This window comes from Mastomys coucha, unplaced genomic scaffold (assembly GCF_008632895.1).
Source record: "Mastomys coucha isolate ucsf_1 unplaced genomic scaffold, UCSF_Mcou_1 pScaffold22, whole genome shotgun sequence".
Lineage (NCBI taxonomy): Eukaryota > Metazoa > Chordata > Mammalia > Rodentia > Muridae > Mastomys > Mastomys coucha.
In genome coordinates this window covers 214,346,369-214,369,776 of record NW_022196905.1, presented here as the reverse complement: position 1 = coordinate 214,369,776, position 23,408 = coordinate 214,346,369, and the positions used below count along the sequence as shown (strand labels likewise).

The 23,408-nt window shown below is 38.5% G+C and overlaps 1 protein-coding gene across 14 annotated transcripts in view; it reads right to left on the bottom strand.

Moving 5' to 3' along the window:
* Nucleotides 1-23,408, bottom strand: part of Iqcm (IQ motif containing M) — a 693,129-nt gene that overhangs the window by 214,169 nt on the left and 455,552 nt on the right. For all 14 annotated transcript variants that reach the window (XM_031340352.1, XM_031340354.1, XM_031340355.1 and 11 more), the window contains one exon: nucleotides 18,345-18,460. In XM_031340352.1, coding sequence (XP_031196212.1) covers nucleotides 18,345-18,460 — 116 coding nt within the window. The remainder of the gene's footprint in view (nucleotides 1-18,344; nucleotides 18,461-23,408) is intronic.

Sequence of the window (23,408 nt, the reverse complement as noted above, 5' to 3'; positions counted from 1 at the left end):
TGGGGAGGATCTGGGAAAGAGGAGAGGCTGATATTGAGATGTAATAAATAAATTTAATTACTGTCTTAGTCAGGGTTTCTATTCCTACACAAAAATCATGACCAAGAAGCAAGTTGGGGAGGAAAAGGTTTATTCAGCTTACTTCCACATTGCTTTTGATCACTAGAGGAAGCCATGACTGGAACTCAAGCAGGCCAGGAAGCAGGAGCTGATGCAGAGGCCATGGAGGGATGTTCCTTACTGGCTTGCTTCCCCTGGCTTGCTCAGCTTGCTTTCTTATAGAACCCAAGACCACCAGTCCAGAGATGGGACCACCCACAAGGGGCCCTCCCTCCTGAATCACTAATTGAGAAAATGCCCCACAGCTGGGTCTCATGGATCAGCATGTCCTAACCTGAAGATCCTTTTCTGTGATAACTCCAGCTTGTGTCAAGTTGACACAAAATAAGCCAGAATAATTACCTACCCCCAAAAGAAGTCAATGAAATGATTCCTAATGAAAATCTGCTATACTCATAGGTTAGTGCCTAGCCCAATTGTCATCAGAGAGGCTTCCCAACTGATGGGAGCAGATGCAGAGACCCACAGCAAACATAAAGCAGGGCCAGGGAAACTGCAGAAGAAGGAGAGGAATGACTGTAGAAGCTAGTGTGATTGAGGACAGCTGTTGAACATAGCCCACAGAAACAAATAAGCAGGGTTCATAGGGGCTCACAGAAACTGAACCCACAAACTTGGACCCTGTATGGATTGAGCTGGGTCCTCTGCATATACATTATGATTGTGTAGCTTCATGTTCTTGTAGGACTCCCAGTAATGAGAATGGAAAGTATCTCTGACTCTCCTACTGGTTTGCCTTGTCCAGCCTGGATAGAGGGTTTGTGCCTAGTCATATTGGAACTTGTTAAGCTATGTTCAGTAAATATCCCTGGGTGGGGGTAAGGTTAGGGAGGTCAGCTCTCTCTCTCTCTTTTTTAAGGGAAAAGGAGGAGTGGATCTGGAGGAGAGGGGAGGTTGGAGGGAGGGAAAACTGCAGTCAGGATGTAATGTATGGGAAAATAATTTTAAAAGTAAGGAGAAATAAAGAGAAAGAAAACAGATCAGTGCATTCAGATTACCTGGATCATACATTCTTTTTCAAAGTAAACAGCTACTCCAAAAATAATATTGTATTTTTTTAAATTTGTGCACAAACCCATAAGCGATATTGAACCCCAAAGCCAGGCTTTTCACAGTTGATTTCATAATGTTCCGTATTCGTGGCTACAAAACTACTAAAGGTTCCTAAACCTTAACTTTTAATGTTTGTGTCCCATACGTTTACAGGAGCTGCACTTGGCTTGGGATGTCCTGCCCTGGTGAAGGCACTCCTTAAACAGCTCTTGCTGGGGGTTGTTCTCTCTCTTGCTTCCTGGCAAGCTTTCCATAACAACGTGTGCCATATGAGGACCTCTCTCCTGGGATGCTTTCTTGCCCTTGCCCTCTCCTCTTCTGTAAACTCATGGAGTCACTTCCTCCATCTGTGCCCCTTTCTTCTAGAAAAGATTAGAAAAACCCAACTAGAAAAGATTTGGGAATTTGGTTTTGGTTTTTCTGTCAATCTGTTTGTAGTTTCTTTTTTGAACTATGAATGCAGGTTTTTGTTGAAAGGGTTTTTCCTCTTAAGGGTTAGTCTTCTACAGACTTCTATACTCAAATCTCAAGTGCACTCTTCCTTAAGAGCTCAACTGCATTTCCCTTGAAATGCTTCCTCTTTGCACAGCCCTCACCTGCTTCTTTCAACTTCCTTAAATTCCTACTTCTGCCTAGAAACACAGCTTTCATGTTCCTAAACACTTGAAGAATATATAAGCTTCTAATCAAACTCTCCTGGTACAGCTTTCAATTATTTTGTAACAACCTGAATAGATTTATCTCTCATCACTTCCCAGACTCCTTGCCCCACATATCATTTCAAATATCAGAATTAGCTGGCACAGAGACTCACCTCTGGAAACCTGTGTAAACAATATTATTACACCTCAGGCTTCCTTTTAGAAAAACAGCTGTCTAAGCCATCAATCCCTATCCTCCTTCCAAAATTTGTTTTTATTTTTTTTCAGTTCTTCACAGTGTAATGATTAAACTTACACTGATTAATTATAGAACTTCTTTAGCCTTCCATTTTGTATGTTACTGCTAAACAGATTGATTTTACCCTGCTGAGGTGAATATCTAAACTATATTTGCTATAGAAAGATTTTCTATAATTGACATACTATTCCATAGTATCCCAAATGTAGTTAAAGGGGTATTTTTCTGAGCCATAAAGAATTTTCATAGTTTTAAATTGTGTTATGTCCCTGCCAGATTACATATAAAACATGATATATAAACATACCATTCAAAGTAAGATAATAAGTTTTCAACAAGATCATTTCTAGTGTATACATATGTACTTAAATTACACATCAAAGCATGGGACATTAACTGAGAGGCTTTCCTGTAGGCTGAACTATTAACTGCTTGTTCTATGGGAGTCAGTGATGCCCCTATCAACTACGAAGAAGCAGGAGACACAGTTCTTACAGCTTGCCAGCTGAGAAATTACTTGAATGGGAAGGAAAGGTCAATCATTAGCAAACATGCAGCACCAAAAAGTCACCAAATACATTTTGGATGGGTTTTATAAGTCATTGGTTCTGTATTCTTGAATTTAAGAGTGCCCAGAATGCACACAAACCACAGGGGAGCCTTAAAAGCATACAAGCCACTTCACTACAGGCTGTATTCCTCAAAGTACAGGTGGATGTTACCAAACCTATTCCCAGAACCAAACTAATCTCCATACATAAGGTGATCTCAATTGCAGTATTTCCTTTTGTATCTTTACAGAACAAGCAGACGTGCCAAAGGGAGAGCTAGGAACTCCATGCTAGCCTTTTGCCTTTCAGAATAAGGGATGTTACACAAGATGGCTCAGCAAAGCTCACTCCAACCTTCCTGTAGAGCCAGAGGCTTGTTTGTTCATTTGTTTGTTTGTCCATTCTGGAGACTGAGACTAGGGTCTTGTACATGCCTAGCAAGCCTACCACCCCTCTAGCTCCCCAGTTCCCATCCACTCACCCCCCACTAGCACCCTCCCCACCCCCACTTCCCATACCCCCACTGCCAGCCTACCTCCCTATCTATACATGGGGTGTAAACACAACCCTTAGATACAAAGGCAAAAAGAAGAAGGGGAAGTGATTGCTTCCCAGTAAGTCCATCTGAAAGACAGCTATTTGTAAATAGGTGACTATCATTTCCAGGAATGTGTATGTGATAACAAATCCTATGAGCATACAAAAAAAAAAAATCTTAAAACATAAAACTACACCCTAGAAAAAGCAAGAAAGTAATTTTGTTTCAACAAACCCAAAAGAAGATAGCCACATAAACATAATTCCACCTCTAACAACAAAAATAACAGTAATCAATAATCACTATTCTTTAATAAATCTTAACATCAATGGACTCAATTCCCCAATAAAAAGACATAGTCTAACAGACTGGATAAACAACCCAGATGCCCCTCAACAGAGGAATGAATAAATAAAATGTGGTACATTTTTACAATGGAATACTATTCAGCAATTAGAAACAATGACTTCACTAAATTCACAAGTAAATGAATGGATCTAGAAAATATCCTGAGTTAGGTAACTCAGTCACAAAAGAACATACATATGTACTCATTGATAAGTGGATATTAGATAAAGAGCGTGGAATTCCCACAATACAACTCACAGACCACATGAAGCTCAAGAGGAAGGAAGACCAAAGAGTAGATGCTTCAGTCCTACTTAGAAGGTGGAACAATATAATCAAGGGAAGTAGAATGTGGGAGGGACTTGGGAGGAAGAGAAGAGGGGAGGGGTAAAAGAGAGGCAGAATCAGGCACAGGAGGAGATGGAGGAGATGTACAGAGTGTCAGGAAATTGAACAGAGGTGTGTAGCAATGGGGGATGGGGAACTGGTGATAGCAACCAGAAAGTCCCAGGTGCCAGGAAAGCAAGAGCCTCCTAGGACCCCTCAGGGATGACATTAGCTGAAATACTCCACAAATGGAAGTGTGAACCTGTCAAGACCATATTTAGAGGTTAGGTATGGAGTGCCAGTTAAGGAATGGGGCCACCCACCCATCTCCAAAATTTTAACCCAGAATTGCTCCTGTCTAAAGAAAATATAGTAACAAAGAGTAGAACAGAGACTGAAGGAAAGGCCATCCAGAGACTGGGATCCATCCAACATGCAGACATCAAACCCAGAGACTATTGAGGATGCCAAGAAGTGCTTGCTGACAGGAGCCTGATACAGCTGTCTCCTGAGAGGCTCTGCCAGATCCTGACCAATATAGATGTAGTTGCTTACAGACAACCATTAGACTGAGCACAGAAACCCAATAAGGAGTTAGGGGAAGGACTGAAGGGGCTGAAGGGGCCTTATCCGGTATCAGTGGGAGAGGAGACCCTTGATCCTGTGAAGCCTTGATACCCCACTGTAGAGGAATGCTAGGGTGGTGAGGTGGGAGTGGGTAGGTGGGTGTGGGAACACCCTCAGAAGCAAGACAAGAGGGGAATGGCAAAGGAGGTTTGCAGAAGGAAAACTGGGAAAGGAAATAATATTTGAAATGTAAACAAATAAAATATCCAATTTAAAAAATGTTATCCTTCATGGTTGACACACAAACAACCTTGGAATGCATCAGGAATTCCTCACTGAGCCTGAGTAACCCACGTGCATATCACCTCCACTTCTTGACATCTATAACAAATGGAATGTAGTTCCCTACTTCTAGATTGGTCTCACTGTGATTTATTTTTTTGCCATTAGGATCTTCTAAGATTCAAGGATTTGAGTTTGTGCTCTTGGATCAGATGTAGGAGTTTCAACAGCCACTGCAGCATGTCCCATGGGAAGCCCAAGACACTGTCTAATGAGTGGCAGATGATGAGAAAGAATAGGAAACATAGCCGGGCGGTGGTGGCGCACGCCTTTAATCCCAGCACTTGGGAGGCAGAGGCAGGCGGATTTCTGAGTTCGAGGCCAGCCTGGTCTCCAGAGTGAGTTCCAGGACAGCCAGGGCTATACAGAGAAACCCTGTCTCGAAAAAAACCAAAAAAAAAAAAAAAAAAAAAAAAAAAAGAATAGGAAACATAGCCAAGAGAGAATCATTAAAAGGAGAATGAATGCTGACTGCAGAGAAGAGAAATGAGGGAGAGGCCACTCCAGCTGTCAAACCATTTAGGAGACTTTGAATCTTTTTAACCCAGTATAGAAAAATAGACGTTTTCAGCAAAATACTTCTGACATCCTTAAACCAGTTTTTCTTCCCATTTTCTTCTTCCTAATAATGGTATCATACATGTGCTTTTCACTGGTTCTGTTCCATACTTATGCTTATATGTGTATTTCTGTTTGCATATATATATGCATATGTATGTATATGTAGATGTGTAGATGTGAGTACAACTGTGTGTGTGTATATATATATGTGTGTGTGTATATGTGTGTATATGTGCAGGTATATAAATGCTTATCATATGTGTTTATATGTATATATGTGCACATCTGTACCATGTATATGTATGTGGGGTTACATATGTGTATGTGTACATATGCATGTGTACATGTGTGTATATGTTTGTGTATTTATGCAGGGTATATATATATATATGTGTGTGTGTGTGTGTGTGTGTATGTACATATATGTGGGGTTTATGTGTATTTGTGTATAGTCAAGCATATATGTGGTTATTTGTGTATATTTTTGTGTACATAGGAGTATATGCAGGGATATATGTGTGTATGTGTATGCATATATCTGCATGCACGGGGTTATATGTGTATCTACGTGTCATTTTCCTCATCCTCCATCAACTCCACTAGTACTATAAAGAAGTAAATATTTTCTCATCTGAGTCTGAAATTTGAGAAGCTCAGAAAAACCAACACATTTTTGTTAATATCTTTTCATATATATGATAATACATAAAAAAAAAAACCTTAAGTCATTTGATTTCTGGTGTCTCCCTTGATCTGTTCCAACCACCACAGGCCAGTGTGCTGGCCTGTGTCTCCCCTCACTGGGAACATCCACATATCTTATTGCAAACATGGACAAAGGGATACCAATTTTTTGAGCAACTTACTTTTGTACCCCTCTAAAACTCAAAGTTTTCTAAATTCCTGAAAAATTTTGGTCCAAAGTTTTTTTATATGCAGGCTTATATGTGGCTGTGCAATACTGAAAACCGCCTTTATTACTGCTCTGGCTACTTTGTGCTACAAACCCGTCCTTTTTCAGCTCTGAATCGCTGTAACATCTCAGGAGCCTACAGGTGTGACTGAAGAAGGACCCTTTCCTAATCCATCCATTGTTCACTGAATACACAGCTTTTAAAAGACTGTTTTATTGGCCATCATTAGAAGTAAATCATAACAATATAAATAAACACCTAATTCACAGCCATAAATCAAAAGCCTGCAGCCTTTACCCTGTCTGCCATTACTTTATCTACTTACTGTTACTACTGAAGTTTTCATTCATATTCAACATCCATGTCTGGTGCATTTTGTTTGATGAAAACAAGCTAATTAGTGCTAAAGCTTCTCTAGTTCATAAATTTATTCCTAAGAACATTAAAAGGAAGTCAAGTGAGACATGTTCTGTAACAGATGTTTGCCTTTTTTGGCTGCCTTTTTACAGTTTGTTCTCTTTCATTACTTTTTAAGAAATTTAGTTAATGTTCCTTTACTAGAGAACAAATGTACCTAGCCTCCCAGGAGGTGGGGGGAGGTGGGGATTCCCTGGAGGTGTGCACAGCCTGTTCTTTTCCTTCACCTAATAGCTGCTCAAATGTTCTCTGTGCATCGCTTCCAAAGCCTTCATCCAATGCTGGAAACAACCACTCTCTAGCTTATCCACACACTAACAATAATAGCATAATTTGACTGGCAGACAAGTAAGTAGACCCACTGCCAATGCCATTACTAACATCCAGGAGGCTCATGCTCCTCAAATGTCTTTTCCACTGGAGGGCATTTCAGAACAACAGGCCAATTATTATTGAGAAATATGGTTGGATATATTGGTTTCCACAGAAAATAAACTGGTGTGAAATGACTCCACAAAGTCAAACTCCAATGGTCTTTTATAATGAAAAATGTAAAAATCATATACTAAGATCTCTTTTTAGTTGGATATTTGGGTCACAGCTGCAATATTATAAAGGATATCACCAGCTCAAGCTATTCTATAACTCGGGCTGGCCTTAAATTCAATTCTTTCTCTTTAGCCTACCAATTGCTGGTACTAAGTACCCAGTGGCATAGATGTTATGGGAGTAACCAGCCACATTTTTAATTGGATTTAAGTCCCAATCCATGAGCTGGAACCCATACCTACTACTGTCAATGAGGCCAAGAACCTAAGGATAGATAGGTCACTGGTCCTAAGGGAAAACCTATTTCTATTGCTCTGCTAAGTAGACATAGAGATTAAATGATTACTTAAGACACATTATTCTTCCCATAGAAGTGTGCCTTGCTCAACTCTCATTAGAGCAGCTTCTTTTTCTTGATTGTAACTGACAGAGGACTGCAATGGATGAGCATTTGCAAGTCTTTACCACAGCCCTCTACGCAAGGTCCTAGGATCCAATGGAGGAGGAGTTGCAAAGATTGCAAGAGCCAGAGATAGTGGATGACTTCAAGAAAATAGTTCCCCAGATACAATAGGGTAGCTCTACATATGAACTCACGGCGATTGCATGCAATGACAGCACGAACAGGACATGCAGGAGCTCAAGACAGAGGAACTCCCAAGATGAAGAAGGCGTGGTAAGCATCGAGTCCCACCCCTGGCTGTATTTCAGTAGAAGGCGTGGTAAGTATCAAGTCCCACCCCTAGCTGTATTTCAGTAGAAGGCGTGGTAAGCATCGAGTCCCACCCCTGGCTGTATTTCAATCATTCTCTACCGCAGGCCTTGGGCACAGGGTATCCCAACAACACAGAATGAACTTGCTAGATTGGTAGAAAATGGGATTGAAGACTGAGGCTCAATATAAAGTTGGGTAGCTAAGGAGGTGACAGAAATTTTTGGAGAAGTTAGGGAAGAATATAAATGTCACTAAAATACATTGTATGAATATATTAAATTCTCAAAAAAACCTGTTTTTAAAGCATATTTGCCATTTTTGTATATATGAAACTCATTCTTTTGAGTAAAAAAATCCATGGTCTCCTGTCAATGAACATAATAACTACATAAGGCATTAAAATCTCCAAGTTAAAACAAAAAAAATACACTTTAGGTTCTTGCAAAAACCATTTTTAGTGAAAGCCTCCAAAATGTTTTTCAAAGAAAACTATCAGAAATTTAATTTGTGAATATACATTCTGTGAGATTTACTTGATATGAACAGCTCATGTTTAAATTTTCTTTTCTTGTTCATAAAAAGAAAAAAAAAAAGCCTCATTGACAGCAGTAGGCATGGGTTCCAGCTCATGGATTGGGACTTTATGAGAGGAAGCTGTAAGCATTTTAATAAAATAAAAAGAGAAGTAAACCTTTTTGTTTCTCCCTTCCTATATAGGATACATTCCCCTTGGAAGATTGAATTGGAATGGCTGGAGATTCAAGTCTAGAAGGCGTAAGATGCCTTCTTAAAATAAAAACAGGGATGCAAAGATGGCTGAGTATAAAATGTTTGTTGTGCAAGAATGAAGATCTGATTCAGCCCCTGGCATCCATGTAAATTATGGATGTAGAACCATGAAATTTCTGTGCTGAGGAAGCAGAACCAGGAAGATCCCTAGGGTTTGCTGGCAGATAATCTATCTAAAATGCTGAGATCTAGATACAGTGCTCATCTCTGGCCTAGACATACACATGTACACATGTACACATAAACCTATACACATAAATAAAAATATAAAAATAGGAAGTAATTCTAATGCAACCAATTATAAGACCGAGTTGCATTTGCTGCTAATCCTCTACTTCCAAGTTAATGTCAGGTATGTTCCTTTCACTGTGGGTTCAGCTACAAGAGGTTTCTTCCTGCCCCAAGGACATAGGGTTGCTGGAGGGCCACATGGCTCTATAGAGAGCATAAGTATATCTCACCCTCATGCCTTGAGTCTTTTCTTCTAAGGCACATGCACTAAGGCAAACTCCCATCCCCTCATTCTAAGGGATTATAAATGTGAAATAGCTTCTTTTAGAGATAGCTTTCTGAGTCTTAGAGCCACTGCAACAGAATGAATCAAGCAATCAACCGAGGGAAGGCTTGCATGACTAACAATAAGCATGTTTCTTCACTGCATTGTTTACAATGATTAGCTATAAACTTCTGTCAATATTTGTTTTAATTCTTACTATTTTCAAAATGTTACAGGTTGGGGATAGAGGGATGCCCTAATGATTAGGAGCACCTGCTGCTCTTTCAAGGAAAGCCATTTCAATTCTCACCATCATACAGCAGCTCATGAGCATCTGTAACCCCAGTTCCAGGGTCCAATGGCCCTCTTCTTGCATGTGGTAAGTATATATACATATACACAAACACGCATAAAATAAAACCGTGCTATTGATATAAATATTAAATCTTACATCTCTGAATACTGAAGAATAATAGCCAAGGTTTGTTCTGCTTTGTCTTGCTTTGCCTAGTATAACTTTAGTAGCCCAGGTCTCCACTCTCTAGGACTGTTCTATGTAGTCTCAGAATTTTGACATGAAATTGAAAGAAAAAAATGGAGACAGTAGTCTTGCCTATCTGATTCTAAAGTAATTTTACACTTTGATGTCTGTATAGGGTATTATATCCACAGGTTTCAGTTACCTTATCTTTAGTAAGATAATTAAAGCCACAAGTATCTCCGTTTTCAGAGGCCATAAAACATTACTCAACTGGCTATTCTTTAAAGATATAGAATTTTATTTATTCTATACAAAGAAGTAACAATACAAAAAATAAAATAATTTCTTGAAGAGTTAAATGTAAATTGGCAATCTCATTTCTGGCACATACTCCAAAGAGATTCAGATATGTGAAGCCCATGTTCATAGTGACATTCCTCTGAACATTCAAAAGGTGAAAGCTACTCATTTGATAGATACCCATCTGACACATTGTATTGTTCAATCCAATAAAGGAAGAACATCTGACACACAATACAATCCAGAATAACCCTTTAAGACACCATTCACTAAAGAAGAAAACAGACTGTAAGATTCTGATTATTTGAGGTACAGGCAGGGGTCAGGGTCACAGAGGCAGCAAGTGTAGTAGTGGCATCTGGGAAAGGAGCTACAGGAGAATTAGCACTTAGCAGAGACAGAGTTTGACAGTTTTACATAACAAAGGTGTACTGAAGATGAATGACAGAGATGGCAGTTCTGCAGGAGTATGGGTGTGATTGCACTCAGCCATCATGGTAAGAGTAGTCAAAACAGGAAACTTTAGGATATACATTTTTAATTAAATAAAATAATTCTGTAATAATTTTACTTATTCAAAACGTGAAATAAACTTAGAACTTATTCTTGTATCTCTGCAAGTGTTTTGTAGGATAGGAGAATCCTTAGACAAAGCAAAAGCCATTTCTAAAAGCCACTTCTAATAATGAACATTGAAAAAGCCAGGGGTGCCAGAAACAAATCTGAAAGTTGGCTCTCAAACACACACACACACACACACACACACACACACACAGTATAGTTGGTATGCACAGATAAGATACAGCCTTAATTAACTCTAACTCCACTTAGACAAAAGGCTTATGATCACTTTTTCCATTTGTGTAAAGGAAACAGGTCAGTGTTGGGCATCTTCCCCAATCACTATTTACCTTATATTTAAGACAAAATCTCTCACTGAACATAGAGCTTATGTGCCGCAGACCGGGGTTTCTTCGGGGAACCCATGTTCCCCGGGGTGATGAAAGTTCTGGCCAGGTGGGCAAGGGATTTGGCACATGATAAACAGAGTCGACACAAGGGAGTGCTGAGTCTGAATGTATTTCTTAAAAATGGCACAGACTTCTACAGTCATTGCAAAAGAGAAATGAAAAATCTGGCAGCTCAGTAGTCGAGGTACATCTGAGGTCATCTAAAATACACTGAGTCTAAAACAGCAGCCAATCTTCTCTGGACTGCTGCAGCACCCCCGGGGCTCCAAGTATGCTTGGGCCACATGGGCCCAGCTGGAGTCCTGGGGGGGGGGGCTGCGGGGGCCCCAGCCAGGTAGAGGCTCAAATCTTGAGTCTCAAATCTAGAATCTCGAATGTTCAATGCTGACTGCTGCACTCTGTCTCACACACACACTCAGCTCAAGGTCCCACCCATCCTTAGTAAAACGCCCACTATGCTAATCTTCTGGGCTAGTAGAGACTTGTCTCTTTCTTGCTAATTCCTAGGAGTGGTTCAACTGTAGTCCCTGAGAATGAGAATTCTACTTGGCCTTGCCCTAGGATAAGTCTCCCATTCTGCAAATTTCAATGCTCTACCCACAATGCCAAAGGCAATTAGTTTGGATGGGTAACATTCTTTATGAAATTCTAAGCCAGGGTTTGGCTAAGATGTTGGAACATTGGTAAAGGTCAGAGAGTAATGTCCAATTTTGTCTAGCTATTAATAAATCATGTCTTGGTGGGCACCTAGCATGTGAGTTTGGAAGGACATATCTGGGCTACCTCTGAGTTAGGGGTGCCAGGAGACATTACAGGAGACTGGTTTCTAGGTTTTACCAGAGGAGAGTTGATCTCCCAGAAGTGATGAAACAGGCTTACAGACCCACAGGAGAAACAAGCTCCAGCCAGAGACAGCAAGAACATTTACCACCAGAGATCAACAGATGGCGAAAGGCAAACACAAGAATCTTACCAACAGAAACCAAGACTACTTGGCTTCATCAGAACCTACTACTCCCATCACAGCAAGTCCTGGATATCCCAAAACACCAGAAAAGCAAGATTTGGAGCTAAAATCATATCTCACGATGGTGATGAAGGAATTTAAGGAGGACATGAATAACTCCCTTAAAGAAATACAGAGAACACAGGTAAAGAGCTACAAGCCCTTACAGAGGAAACAAAAAAATCCCTTAAAGAATTACAAGAGATCACAAGTAAACAAGTAGAAGCCCTTAAAGAGGAAACACAAAAATCCCTTAAGGAATTACAGGAAAGCACAAACAGGTGAAGGAATTGAACAAAACCATCCAGGACCTAAAAATGGAAGTAGAAACAGTTAAAAAAAACACAAAGAGAGACAACTCTAGAAATAGAAATCTTAGGAAAGAAGTCAGGAAACGTAGATGCAAGCATCAACAACAGAATACAAGAGATAGAATGGAGAATCTCAGGTGAAGAAGATACCATAGAAAACATTGACACAACAGTCAAATAAAACATAAAATACAAAGAGTTCCTAATTGAAAACATCCAGGAAATCCAAGACACAATGAGAAGGCCAAACCTAATGATAATAGGTATAGAAGAGAGTGAAGACCTCCAACTTAAAGGGTCAGTAAATGTCTTCAACAAAATTATACAAGAAAAAGTTTTGAAGCAGATGGATTTAAACTATATCTATAGAACTTTTTATCCTAAAACAAAAGGATATACCTTCTTCTCAGCACCTCTTGGTACCTTCTCCAAAACTGACCATATAATTGGTCACAAATCAGGCCACAACAGATACAAGAAGACTGAAATAATTCCTTGCATGCTATCAGATCACCATGGACTAAGGCTGTTCCTCAATAACAACATAAACAATAGAATGCCCACACACACATGGAAGCTTAACAACACTCTACTCAATGATAACTTGGTTAAGGAAGAAATAAAGAAAGACATTGAAGACTTTCTAGAGTTTAATGAAAATGAAGCCACAATATACCCAATCTTATGGGACATAATGAAAGCAATCCTAAGACAAAAATTCATACCTTTGATTGCCTCCAAAAAGAAATTGGAGAGAGCATACACCAGAAATTTGACAGCACATCTGAAAGCTCTAGAACTAACAGAAGGAAATTTACCCAAAAGGAGTCAAAGGCAGGAAATAATCAAACTCAGGGCTGAAATCAACCAAGTAGAAACAAAAAGAACTATACAAAAAATCAATCAAACCAGGAGCTGGTTCATTGAGAAAATCAACAAATAGATAAAACCCTTAGCCAAACTAACTAAGGGCACAGAGACAGCATCCTAATTAGTAAGATCAGAAATGAAAAGGGAGACATAACAACAGACACTGAGGAAATCCAAAAAATCAGGAGATCCTACTACAAAAGCCTATACTCAACAAAACTGGAAAACCTGGATGAAATGGACAGTTTTCTAGACAGACACCAAGTACAAAAGTTAAATCAAGATCAGATCAACAATCTAAACAGTACCATATCTGCTAATCAAATAGAAACAATCATTAATAGTTTCCCAACCAAAAGAAGCCCAGGATCAGATGGGTTTAGTGTAGAGTTTTATCAAACCTTCAAAGACCTAATATCAATATTCCTCCAACTATTCCACAAAATAGAAACAGAAGGTACTCTACCCAATTCATTCTATGAAGTGATAATTACTCTTATACCTAAACCACACAAAGAACTAACAAAGAAAGAAACTTCAGACAAATTTCCCTTATGAATATAGAAGCAAAAATACTCAATAAAATTCTTGTAAACTGAATCATAGAACATATTAAAACAATCATCCACCATGATCAAGTAGGCTTCATCCCAATGATGCAGGGATGGTTCAATATATGAAAATCTATCAACATAATTCACTATATAAACAAACTCAAAGAAAAAGTCCATGTGATCATCTCATTAGATGCTGGGAAATCATTTGACAAAATCCAACATCCTTTCATGAGAAAAGTCTTGAAAAGATCAGGAATTCAAGGCCCATACTTAAACATAGAAAAGGCAATGTACATCAAACCAGTAGCCAACATCAAACCAAATGGAGAGAAACTTGAAGCAATCCCACTAAAATCAGGGACTAGACAAGGCTGCACACTCTCTCCCTACCTATTCAATATTGTACTTGAAGTCCTAGCCAGAGCAATTAGACAACAAAAGGAGATCAAAGGGATACGAATTGGAAAGGAAGAAGTCAAATTATCACTATTTGCTGATGATATGATAGGATACTTATGTAACCCCAAAAATTCCACCAAAGAGCTCCTAAACCTGATAAACAACTTCACCAAAGTAGCTGGATATAAAATTAACTCAAGCAAATCAGTGGACTTCCTCTACACAAAGGATAAACAGGCTGAGAAAGAAATTAGGGAAACAACACCCTTCACAATAGCTACAAATAATATAAAATACCTTGGAGTGACTCTAACTAAGCAAGTAAAAGATCTGTTTGACAAGAACTTCAAGTCTCTGAAGAAGGAAATTGAAGAAGATCTCAGAAGATGGAAAGATCTCCCATGCTCATGGATTGGCAGGATTAATATAGTAAAAATGGTCATCTTGCCGAAAGCAATCTACAGATTCAATGCAACCCCCATCAAAATTCCAACTCAATTCTTTATGGACTTAGAAAGAGCAATTTGCAAATTCATCTGGAATAACAAAAATCCTAGGATTGGGAAAACTATTTTGAACAATAAAGGAACCTCTGGTGGAATCACCATCCCAAACCTTAAGCTGTACTACAGAGCAATTGTAATAAAAACTGCATGGTATTGGTACAGTGACAGGCAGATAGATCAGTAAAATAGAATTAAAGACCCAGAAATGAACCGACACAGTTATGACCACTTGGTCTTTGACAAAGGAGCTAAAACCATAAAGTGGAAAAAAGGCAGCATTTTCAACAAATAGTGCTGGGTCAACTGGTGGTTAGCATGTAGAAGAATGCAAATTGATTCATTCCTATCTCCTTGTACAAAGCTCAAGTCTAAGTGGATCAAGGACCTCCACATAAAACCAGATACACTGAAACTAATAGAAAAGAAAGTGGAGAAGAGCCTCAAGCAAAGGGGAAAACTTCCTGAACAGAACACCAATAGCTTATGATCTAAGATCAAGAATTGAAAAATGGGACCTCATAAAGTTGAAAAGCTTCTGTAAGGCAAAAGACACTGTCAATAGGACAAAACGGCAACCAACAAATTCGGAAAAGATCTTTACCAATCCTATATCTGATAGAGGGCAAATATCCAATATATACAAAGAACTCAAGAAATTATACTCCAGAGAACAAAATAACCCTATTAAAAATGGGGTACAGAGCTAAACAATGAATTCTCAACTGAGGAATACCAAATGGCTTAGAAGCACCTAAAAAAAAAATGTTCAACATCCTCAGTCATCAGGGAAATGCAAATCAAAACAACCCTGAGATTCCAGCTCACACCAGTTAGAATGGCTAAGATAAAAAACTCAGGTGACAGCAGATGCTGGAGAGGTTGTGGAGAAAGAGGAACACTCCTTCATTGCTGGTGGGACTGTAAGCTGGTACAACCATTCTGGAAATCAGTTTGGTGGTTCCTCTGGAAATTGGATATAGTACTACCAGAAGACCCAGCAATACCACTCCTGGGTATATACCCAGAAGATGCTCCAACATGTAATAGGGACACATCCTCCACCATGTTCATAGCAGCCTTATTTATAATAGCCAAAAACTGGAAACAACCCAGATGTCACTTAACAGAGGAATGGATACAGAAAATGTGGGACATCTACACAATGGAGTACTACTCAGCTATTAAAAATAATGAATTTATGAAATTCTTAGGGAAATGAATGGATCTAGAGAATATTATCCTGAGTGAGATAACCCCAATCACAAAAGAACACACATGGTATGAACTCTCTGATAAGTGGATATTAACCAAGAAGATTGGAATACACAAAGTACAATCTATAAACCACAAGAAACTCAAGAAGAAAGAAAACCAAAATGTGAATACTTCATTCCTTCATAAAAGGGGGAACAAAATACTCATGGAAGGAGTTGCAGAGACTAACTATGGAGCAGATACTAAAGGAAGGACAATCCAGCCTGATATTGCTGTCTCCTGAGAGGCTCTGACAGTATCTGACTAATACAGAAGTAGAGGCTCACAGCCATCCATTGAACTGAGTACAGGGTCCCCAGTGAAGGAGCTAGAGAAAGGACCCAAGGAGCTGAAGGGTTTGTAGTCCCTTAGGACAAACAACAATATGAACTATCTAGTACCCTCAGAGCTCCTAGGGACTAAACCACCAACCAAAGAGTATACATATTGGGACTAATGGCCCCAGCAGCATATGTATAGTAGAGGATGGCCAAGTTGGTCATTGGTGAGAGGATAGGCCCTTGGCCTTGTGGAGGTTCTATGCCCCAGTGTAGGTGAATACCAGGGCCAGGAAGCAGGAGAGGGTGGGGTGGCGAACAGGGGGAGAGGGGAGGGAACAGGGATTTGGTTTTGTTTTGTTGTTTTTTTGTTTTTTGTTTTTTGGGTTTTTTGTTTTTTGGATGGGAAACTGGGAAAGGAGATAGCATATGACATGTAAATAAAAAATTAATTAAAAAGAAGTACTTAAGCACATGAACCTATAGGAGACATTTTCCTTCTAAACTATAACAATTATTGATTAAGGAATGTCTTCCATAAACAATATATAACAGTGGCTTAACTTTTCTCAGGAAAATATGCTTGTGTAACTTCCATATCTATATTCATGTAGACATAAAAATGTAGATGTGTTTATATTTTCCATCAAAAAAATCCATATAATTTCCATACCCAAAACAGACTTATAAAAATGTAGTTTTAGTAAAGGAGACTCATAAAGATATTAGTAACATAATTAACATTATAAGATAAATGTGACTTAATTTTAAAGTTGTGGTTACAGGAAAAATATAAATGAAACATTTTTTAAATGACAAATTAAGAACTATTGATGGTGAATGGGTAAAGGTGCTTTCTGCTCATCTTTATAAAGTAGGTTCAAACCCCACAACCTACACAGTATAAGAAAGAATTAACTCTTGTATGTCATCCTCTGACCTGTGATCCATGGCCCATGTATCACTACTTATAAATAAATAAATAAATAAATAAATAAATAAATAAATAAATAAATGTAAAAGGCTATTCAACATAAAGAAACATTTCAAATATATTTTATTCATCTAACAAAATTATGAATTAAATTGTATTTTTCAAACATGCTAGAGTCCCAGCCCTCAGTGTGACATCTTGGATATACAGCTCTAAGGAAGCTAAGATTAGGAGTAATCAGAAGATAGGAGACACTGGGGTCCATGCAACCAGAGGGAATGCCAGGGGAGGACACACAAAGAAGGCAGGTGCCTTGCAGTCAACAGTGAAGCTTCAGAAGAAACACTTGCCAGCAACGTTGAGAGCTAACTTCTGGAATCAATAACTGTGAGAAGAATGCATTTTTGTTGTTTAAGCAACCCAGTACCACTCACTGTCATATTTCTCTATGGTAGCAAGTGAGAAAGGAACAAAAATAAATCTTCAACATATAAAAATATAGGATAAAAGAAGAAGGACTACACATATTCACACACAGGGGAGCTCATGTAAGAAGCATTAGATACACAGACTGACTGACTCTGAGACATAGTGTTATTGCTCTGTAATCTTTTTTAAAGAATTGGTGCTAAAGATTTTAAAATCTGAATTTCCTGTGGTATTCATGTCACTGCATCTAAGGACTTGTTCTAAGAGAAGAACTTAAAAGACTGTCAGATTATATGTTCACCTCCTCTGTATTAGAATCTTCATCCTAAAAGCCCTAAGGAAGCAGTCAGCAAATTGCATTTGGATTTTCTGTCTTTCCATTACCATACTTCGAGTATGTGTCTTCATTCTCGGTCTCTACTTGACTCCTTGATATAATAGAGAAAATAGTAGCCATGTGATCGCATGTACAAGAAGCCATGTGATGATCCTAATAAAACATAATGCACATATTAGGGGTCAAAATGATTTATCATCCACAAATCATGATAAAAGGGCTCAAGATTTGCTTCTGGAAGAAAAGATTGTTTATCTATTTTGCTTTTGATTTTGAGATAATATCTTAGAACCGTTGCCTAGGCTGGCATCAAACATATAGTCATTCTCCTGCTTTAGACTCGCAGATGCTGGGACTGCAGGCATGAACTCAAAAGATGTGTCTAAAGAGATGACTTTCAATGAAGTTTAGAAATGAAGTAGGTCCACTGTAAAATTTCATGTTTTTTTCATCAAAATTAACCCAATATTTTACTGAGAAATAAACAGTAAGTAAATGCCATATCCATATTTAAAAATACTTACGATATAATAATCCTTAAACATCACTGAGGGCTCTGATAAACTCTGAGCAGATTCACGAGGCAAATGCGAAGATCTTATCGATGCAGTGCTCTTCCAATCATAAAGTGTCCTGTCAGCTAGAAATATTGATGGAGGTTAAAATAATATTTATCTAAGATGAGTACATACTGATCATAGTGCTTAATGATACAAGAAGGAAAGCAAATCATCTTTATGGGCTCACTTTTCTGTGTTAAAATCACATCTTGTCATCTCATCAGAGAGAGATGAAGAAGCGATGGCCCTGCACACAGAGAGACTTGAATTAATTAGCTCCTTCACAGTAAAGCTGCACATCTTTATTGCATCCAGTGTGCTGTCAGCAAGCTAACGGGTTCATCCTCAGTACTCACTTCTCCAAGAATGTTGACTCCTTTTTTTTTTTTTTTTTTTTTGGTAATGAGACTTCAAATAAAATCTTATTTGTGAATCGCACATATAAAAATTAAAGAAAAACTTCTCTGTCATATAAGTACATTAAAAGGAAATCCAGAAAATTATTACTAAAGACTAAGTTTTAAAACTGCAAAGTAGATGAAGTTGGGAAAGAGCAAACAGTCAAGTAGCAGCTGCCCTCGGTTCTTCTGTGGGAATTCTGCTGCAATCTTTTCATAAAATATCCAGTTTTTAAAAAGAGAAAAAAAAATGAGGAGTATGACAACTAACCTGTACCCCTGGGATCTCTCAGAGACTGAGCCACCAACCAAAGAACACACATGAACTTGAAGGAGGCCCCAGCACATAGCAGACATGGAGCTCAGTCTCCACGTGGGCCCCCATCAACTGGCAAGCCTGACTGTGGTATATGTTCCCCAACTGACCTCAGTGAGAGGGGATGGGCTTACCCTGGCAGAAAGTTTATGCACCAGGGTGGGAAGATACTCAGGGGGAGCATGCATGTGTCTAGTCCCCAGGGGGAGCATGCATGTATCTAGTCCCCAGCTTCTTGAGTTATTCATGGAGACCCATGAAATTGTATACCTGGCAGGAAAAAAAAAATGGCTACAGTAAAAAGTAGCACGCATACGCCCACTTGGTGTTTCATGTCTTTGTGACAAACTCTATCAACAAATGGTGCCTGCAACCTCAGCTCAGATTCCAGATGACTGCATGGTACAAGTTGTTCTTTTACTATGTAGACATTTCTGCTCTTGTGCAAATATAATGAATGGCTGAATAACGAAGCAGAGACTTCATTTTTTTAGCATGGAATTCATGAATTACTTTATCTTTAGATCATATTATATTACAATTTGATATTTTTTAAGTACTGTTTGAGTTGCTGGCTTGAGCATCACTGTTTTACATGCATTAAATGAATTTTGACTTGGGAGTAGAAAAGGTTCCAGACCATTTCTGAAATGGGCCTAAACAGACTACTGCGGTTTTGCTCTAAACAATTTATATGATGCAATGTTCTTAGCACTGATGAGCATAAAAATATCAATCAGCTCTAAAAAACAATGAAGATATTCTGTGTCTTACAGTTTCAAATATTCAGCCAGGATTTAATTCATTCTATAAAATAAACAAGCTTATCTATGTCAGGATTGTGCAAACTCCTCTTAATCTTCAATAGTAAAGTTACCAAGGAAATGTTTTTAGATAATTTTTTCTTGATTTTTTAGTAAGCATTTTATTTCTGTGCCTGTTTTATAGATCTCTGTACTTGGGGAGGGGGCACAATTTTTAAAAAAAGAGTTGCAAGTTAAAAAGTTTAGGAAGCCCTGTTCTAGAAAACTGGAAATCTATTTCTAATCTCCAATTTAAGTTCATGAATTTTTCTGGGTCAGGGCAATATCTTATATGAAATGGCCCCATGCCTTTGTCTCATTAGCACTGAGAGGAAAGTAGTTAAATAAATACTGGTGAAAAAAAAACAATTTGGCCTCAGCCCACACAGGTACAGCCCTCTGATTCTCGGCAAAGGTGCCACAAACACACATCGGATAAAAACCCTCTTTGAAAAATGGTACTTGGAAAACTGCATGCACACACTTGGAGGAGAATTTAACCAGATTCCCAGAGTCCCACCTCCCTCTCTACAATCAGCTCAAAGACCTTAATGTAAGACCAGAAACTATGAAGCACCTCAAGGTATCAACATAGGCCAGGATTTTCAAACCTCTTTTTTACATATAATACCTGAGAAACTGAGAGCAACAGTGGCAACGGGATGTGTGTTAAATTAAAAAGCTTCTGTGCAGTATAAGAAACAAAAGGGTAAAGTGGCAGTCTACAAAATGGGAGAGAAATCTTTGCTAGATACAGTTATTAATATCCAGAATGCATAAAAAAAAGTAAGAAAAATTAGAACAAGCCCCAAAAGGGTAATAATAAACTCAACAAATGGACAAATTATCTGTAAAGACACTTCAAATGAAGGATAGCAGACCAATAGATGCATAAAAGATGTCTAGAATCTTGAGCCATAAGACAAATGAAAATCAAAGCTACATAGGTAAATGTACGAACTAAATTCCAGGCAAATGGTTATTGTGAAGAAACCAGAAACTGGGAAGTGCTGCTCAGATGCCAGGTCACATGGGGACAACTCGCTAAGGATGTAAATTAGGGAGCCAAAATGGAACTCGGTATGGAAGTTCCCCAAAGAATTGAAATAGAATTTCTATCTGATCCATCTATAATACTTCTAGTATATCTCCAAAAAGAAACAAAATCAGCTTATTACAGAGAAACTTGGACAACCACCTTTCTTGCTGTATTAACATAATGGCTAGGTTAGCTGGGCGGTGGCAGCACATGCCTTTAATCTAAGCACTTGGCAGGCAGAAGCAGGCAGATTTCTGAGTTCAAGACCAGTCTGGTCTACAGAGTGAGTTTCAGGACAGCCAGGGCTATACAGAGAAACCCTGTCTCAAAAATCAAAACAAACAAACAAACAAACAAAAAACAAAAACAAAAACAAAAACAAAACCATAATGGCTAGGTTACAGAACCAGTCAAGGGGCCAATCAATAGATAACAGAAAAACAAAATGTGGAGTGTACACAAGTGAGTTTTAGTCAAACATAAAGATGATATTGTGTCATCTGCAGAAAAAAATATGGGACAGAAGATCATCATGTTAAATCCAAAAAGCTATACTAAGACATATGCCACCTTTCATGTGCAATGTTAAAAGATACCAGTGCGGATGTGAAATAGGAGAGTTGGAGAAAGGGGTCTAAGAAAGGGTAATCAAGTGTGTGAGCATGATCAAAGTAATGTGTGTGTGTAGTGTGTGTCTGAGTGTGTTTGAGTGTGTGTGTGGTCTGTGTGTATATGTGGTGTGTGTGTGTATGTGTAGTGTGTGTGTAGTGTGTTGTGTGCGTGTGTCATGTATGTGTCTGTGTGTAGAGATTTTAATGAAATCCAATAATCTATACTATTATTACATATTAAAACAAGAAAATATAAAAGAAAAACTCAAAAACTATAGAGTTCTATGAGCAAAGCAGGAGATCTTCTTGACCACCAATGGATCAAAGCTCCATATGGAACTAATACCACACAATTCATTTCTAAAGGAGAAATCAGAACATTTTCAAATATTTTATCCTGTTTACATGCCAGACAGACTCATGCAGCTGAAAAGGCCATGTATTATATTCTCCAGTATGTAGGTATCACACTAGAAAATATAGCTATAACGTTTCCACTCCAGGAGGCAGTAAAGCCTCCACTAAAATCTTCAAGGCAATCATTCACACACTGATGTATGCTAATGACTTCCCTTAGAAGCTGGCACGCAAGGTGACAAGCAACAAATCCCAGTTTATTCCACAAAGTCAGCCCAAAGTTATAAGCTTATAGTTTGAAGAAAACCAGAGCCATTTGTCAGACTAAATTATCACAAATTCTTCTCAGAGTGAAGTCTTCTGAGGTGATGCCATAGAGGAATGAAGACTCTGAGGTGTAAGTGTGTGTGTGCAAGCATGAGTGTGTAAAGGCTGCCCAGGGGCAGGCTGCATGCTCATAGGCAGAATAATTAAAAATCTCATCAAAACATTCAGCAGCAGCGAAGAACAGCAAATCTTAAGTATAAAAAAAAAAAAAAAAAAAAAAAAGACCTCCTCACACTGATGTCTTCCTGACTTTGCAGTTCCTCATTTGTTATTTTAGGCCCTCTTAGAAAATACCACCATTTCCTATTATTCCACTGTCTTCTGCATATCTCATTGCCAATCTAGACACACCTGAGAATGCTTTACACTTTTCTTAGATCCCAGCACCGATTTGGCACTAAATCTCATGCCAACCAGCAAAAGCATAAAAGTGTAAGCTCCCAAGCAGTACAACTTCACGAGGGGACAGCAATGCTTTCACGGGACTTTAAAGTTTCCACCCTTTGAGGGACAAAATATTTTTACCAGATAATTTTTCCTTAGTTTCTAATACCTTCACAATTATAATGATAATAGCTTCTAGGTATTCTAGGACTTTTCACTTTTATTCAAATTTATATACTTAGCATGAGCCAATTACTTAAACAGGTAGGAGATGTTTCTGAAACTTAATACGCATAGCTGTTTTAGAAACTTAAATTACTCAAATGATTCACAGAAAACTGGTAAGACTGTGTACCTAGGCATGCCACCAAAGCGTGAGGGAATGGGAGGGAGAAGGAGGAAGCAAAGGACTAGCTGGCATCCCCCACATCACAAACACCAGATTTATTCAGTTCATCTGAACACTGGTAAAAGACAATGGCAATCCATACTCCACCTAGAATGTTTCACTCAACCAAAAAACTAAATGCTGTGAGTAACAGTGCATGCGGCTGCCTCTGAAGAATGCCCAATGAAAAGCCAATATATCTTTACTAGGACACGACAGAACCAATGGGTTTAATGGTCTTGGGTCCCCAGAGCCTCTTTAATGCTAAGCTCATTTTGTTTCCTTTCTATCAATCTCTTTGCATCAATTAATTCTTAGAGTTAATTACACATACAGTTTTAATCTGTAGGTAATTACAAACAATTAATAGTTAGAAGAGAGAATTAGCAGTTCTTAGTTTGATTA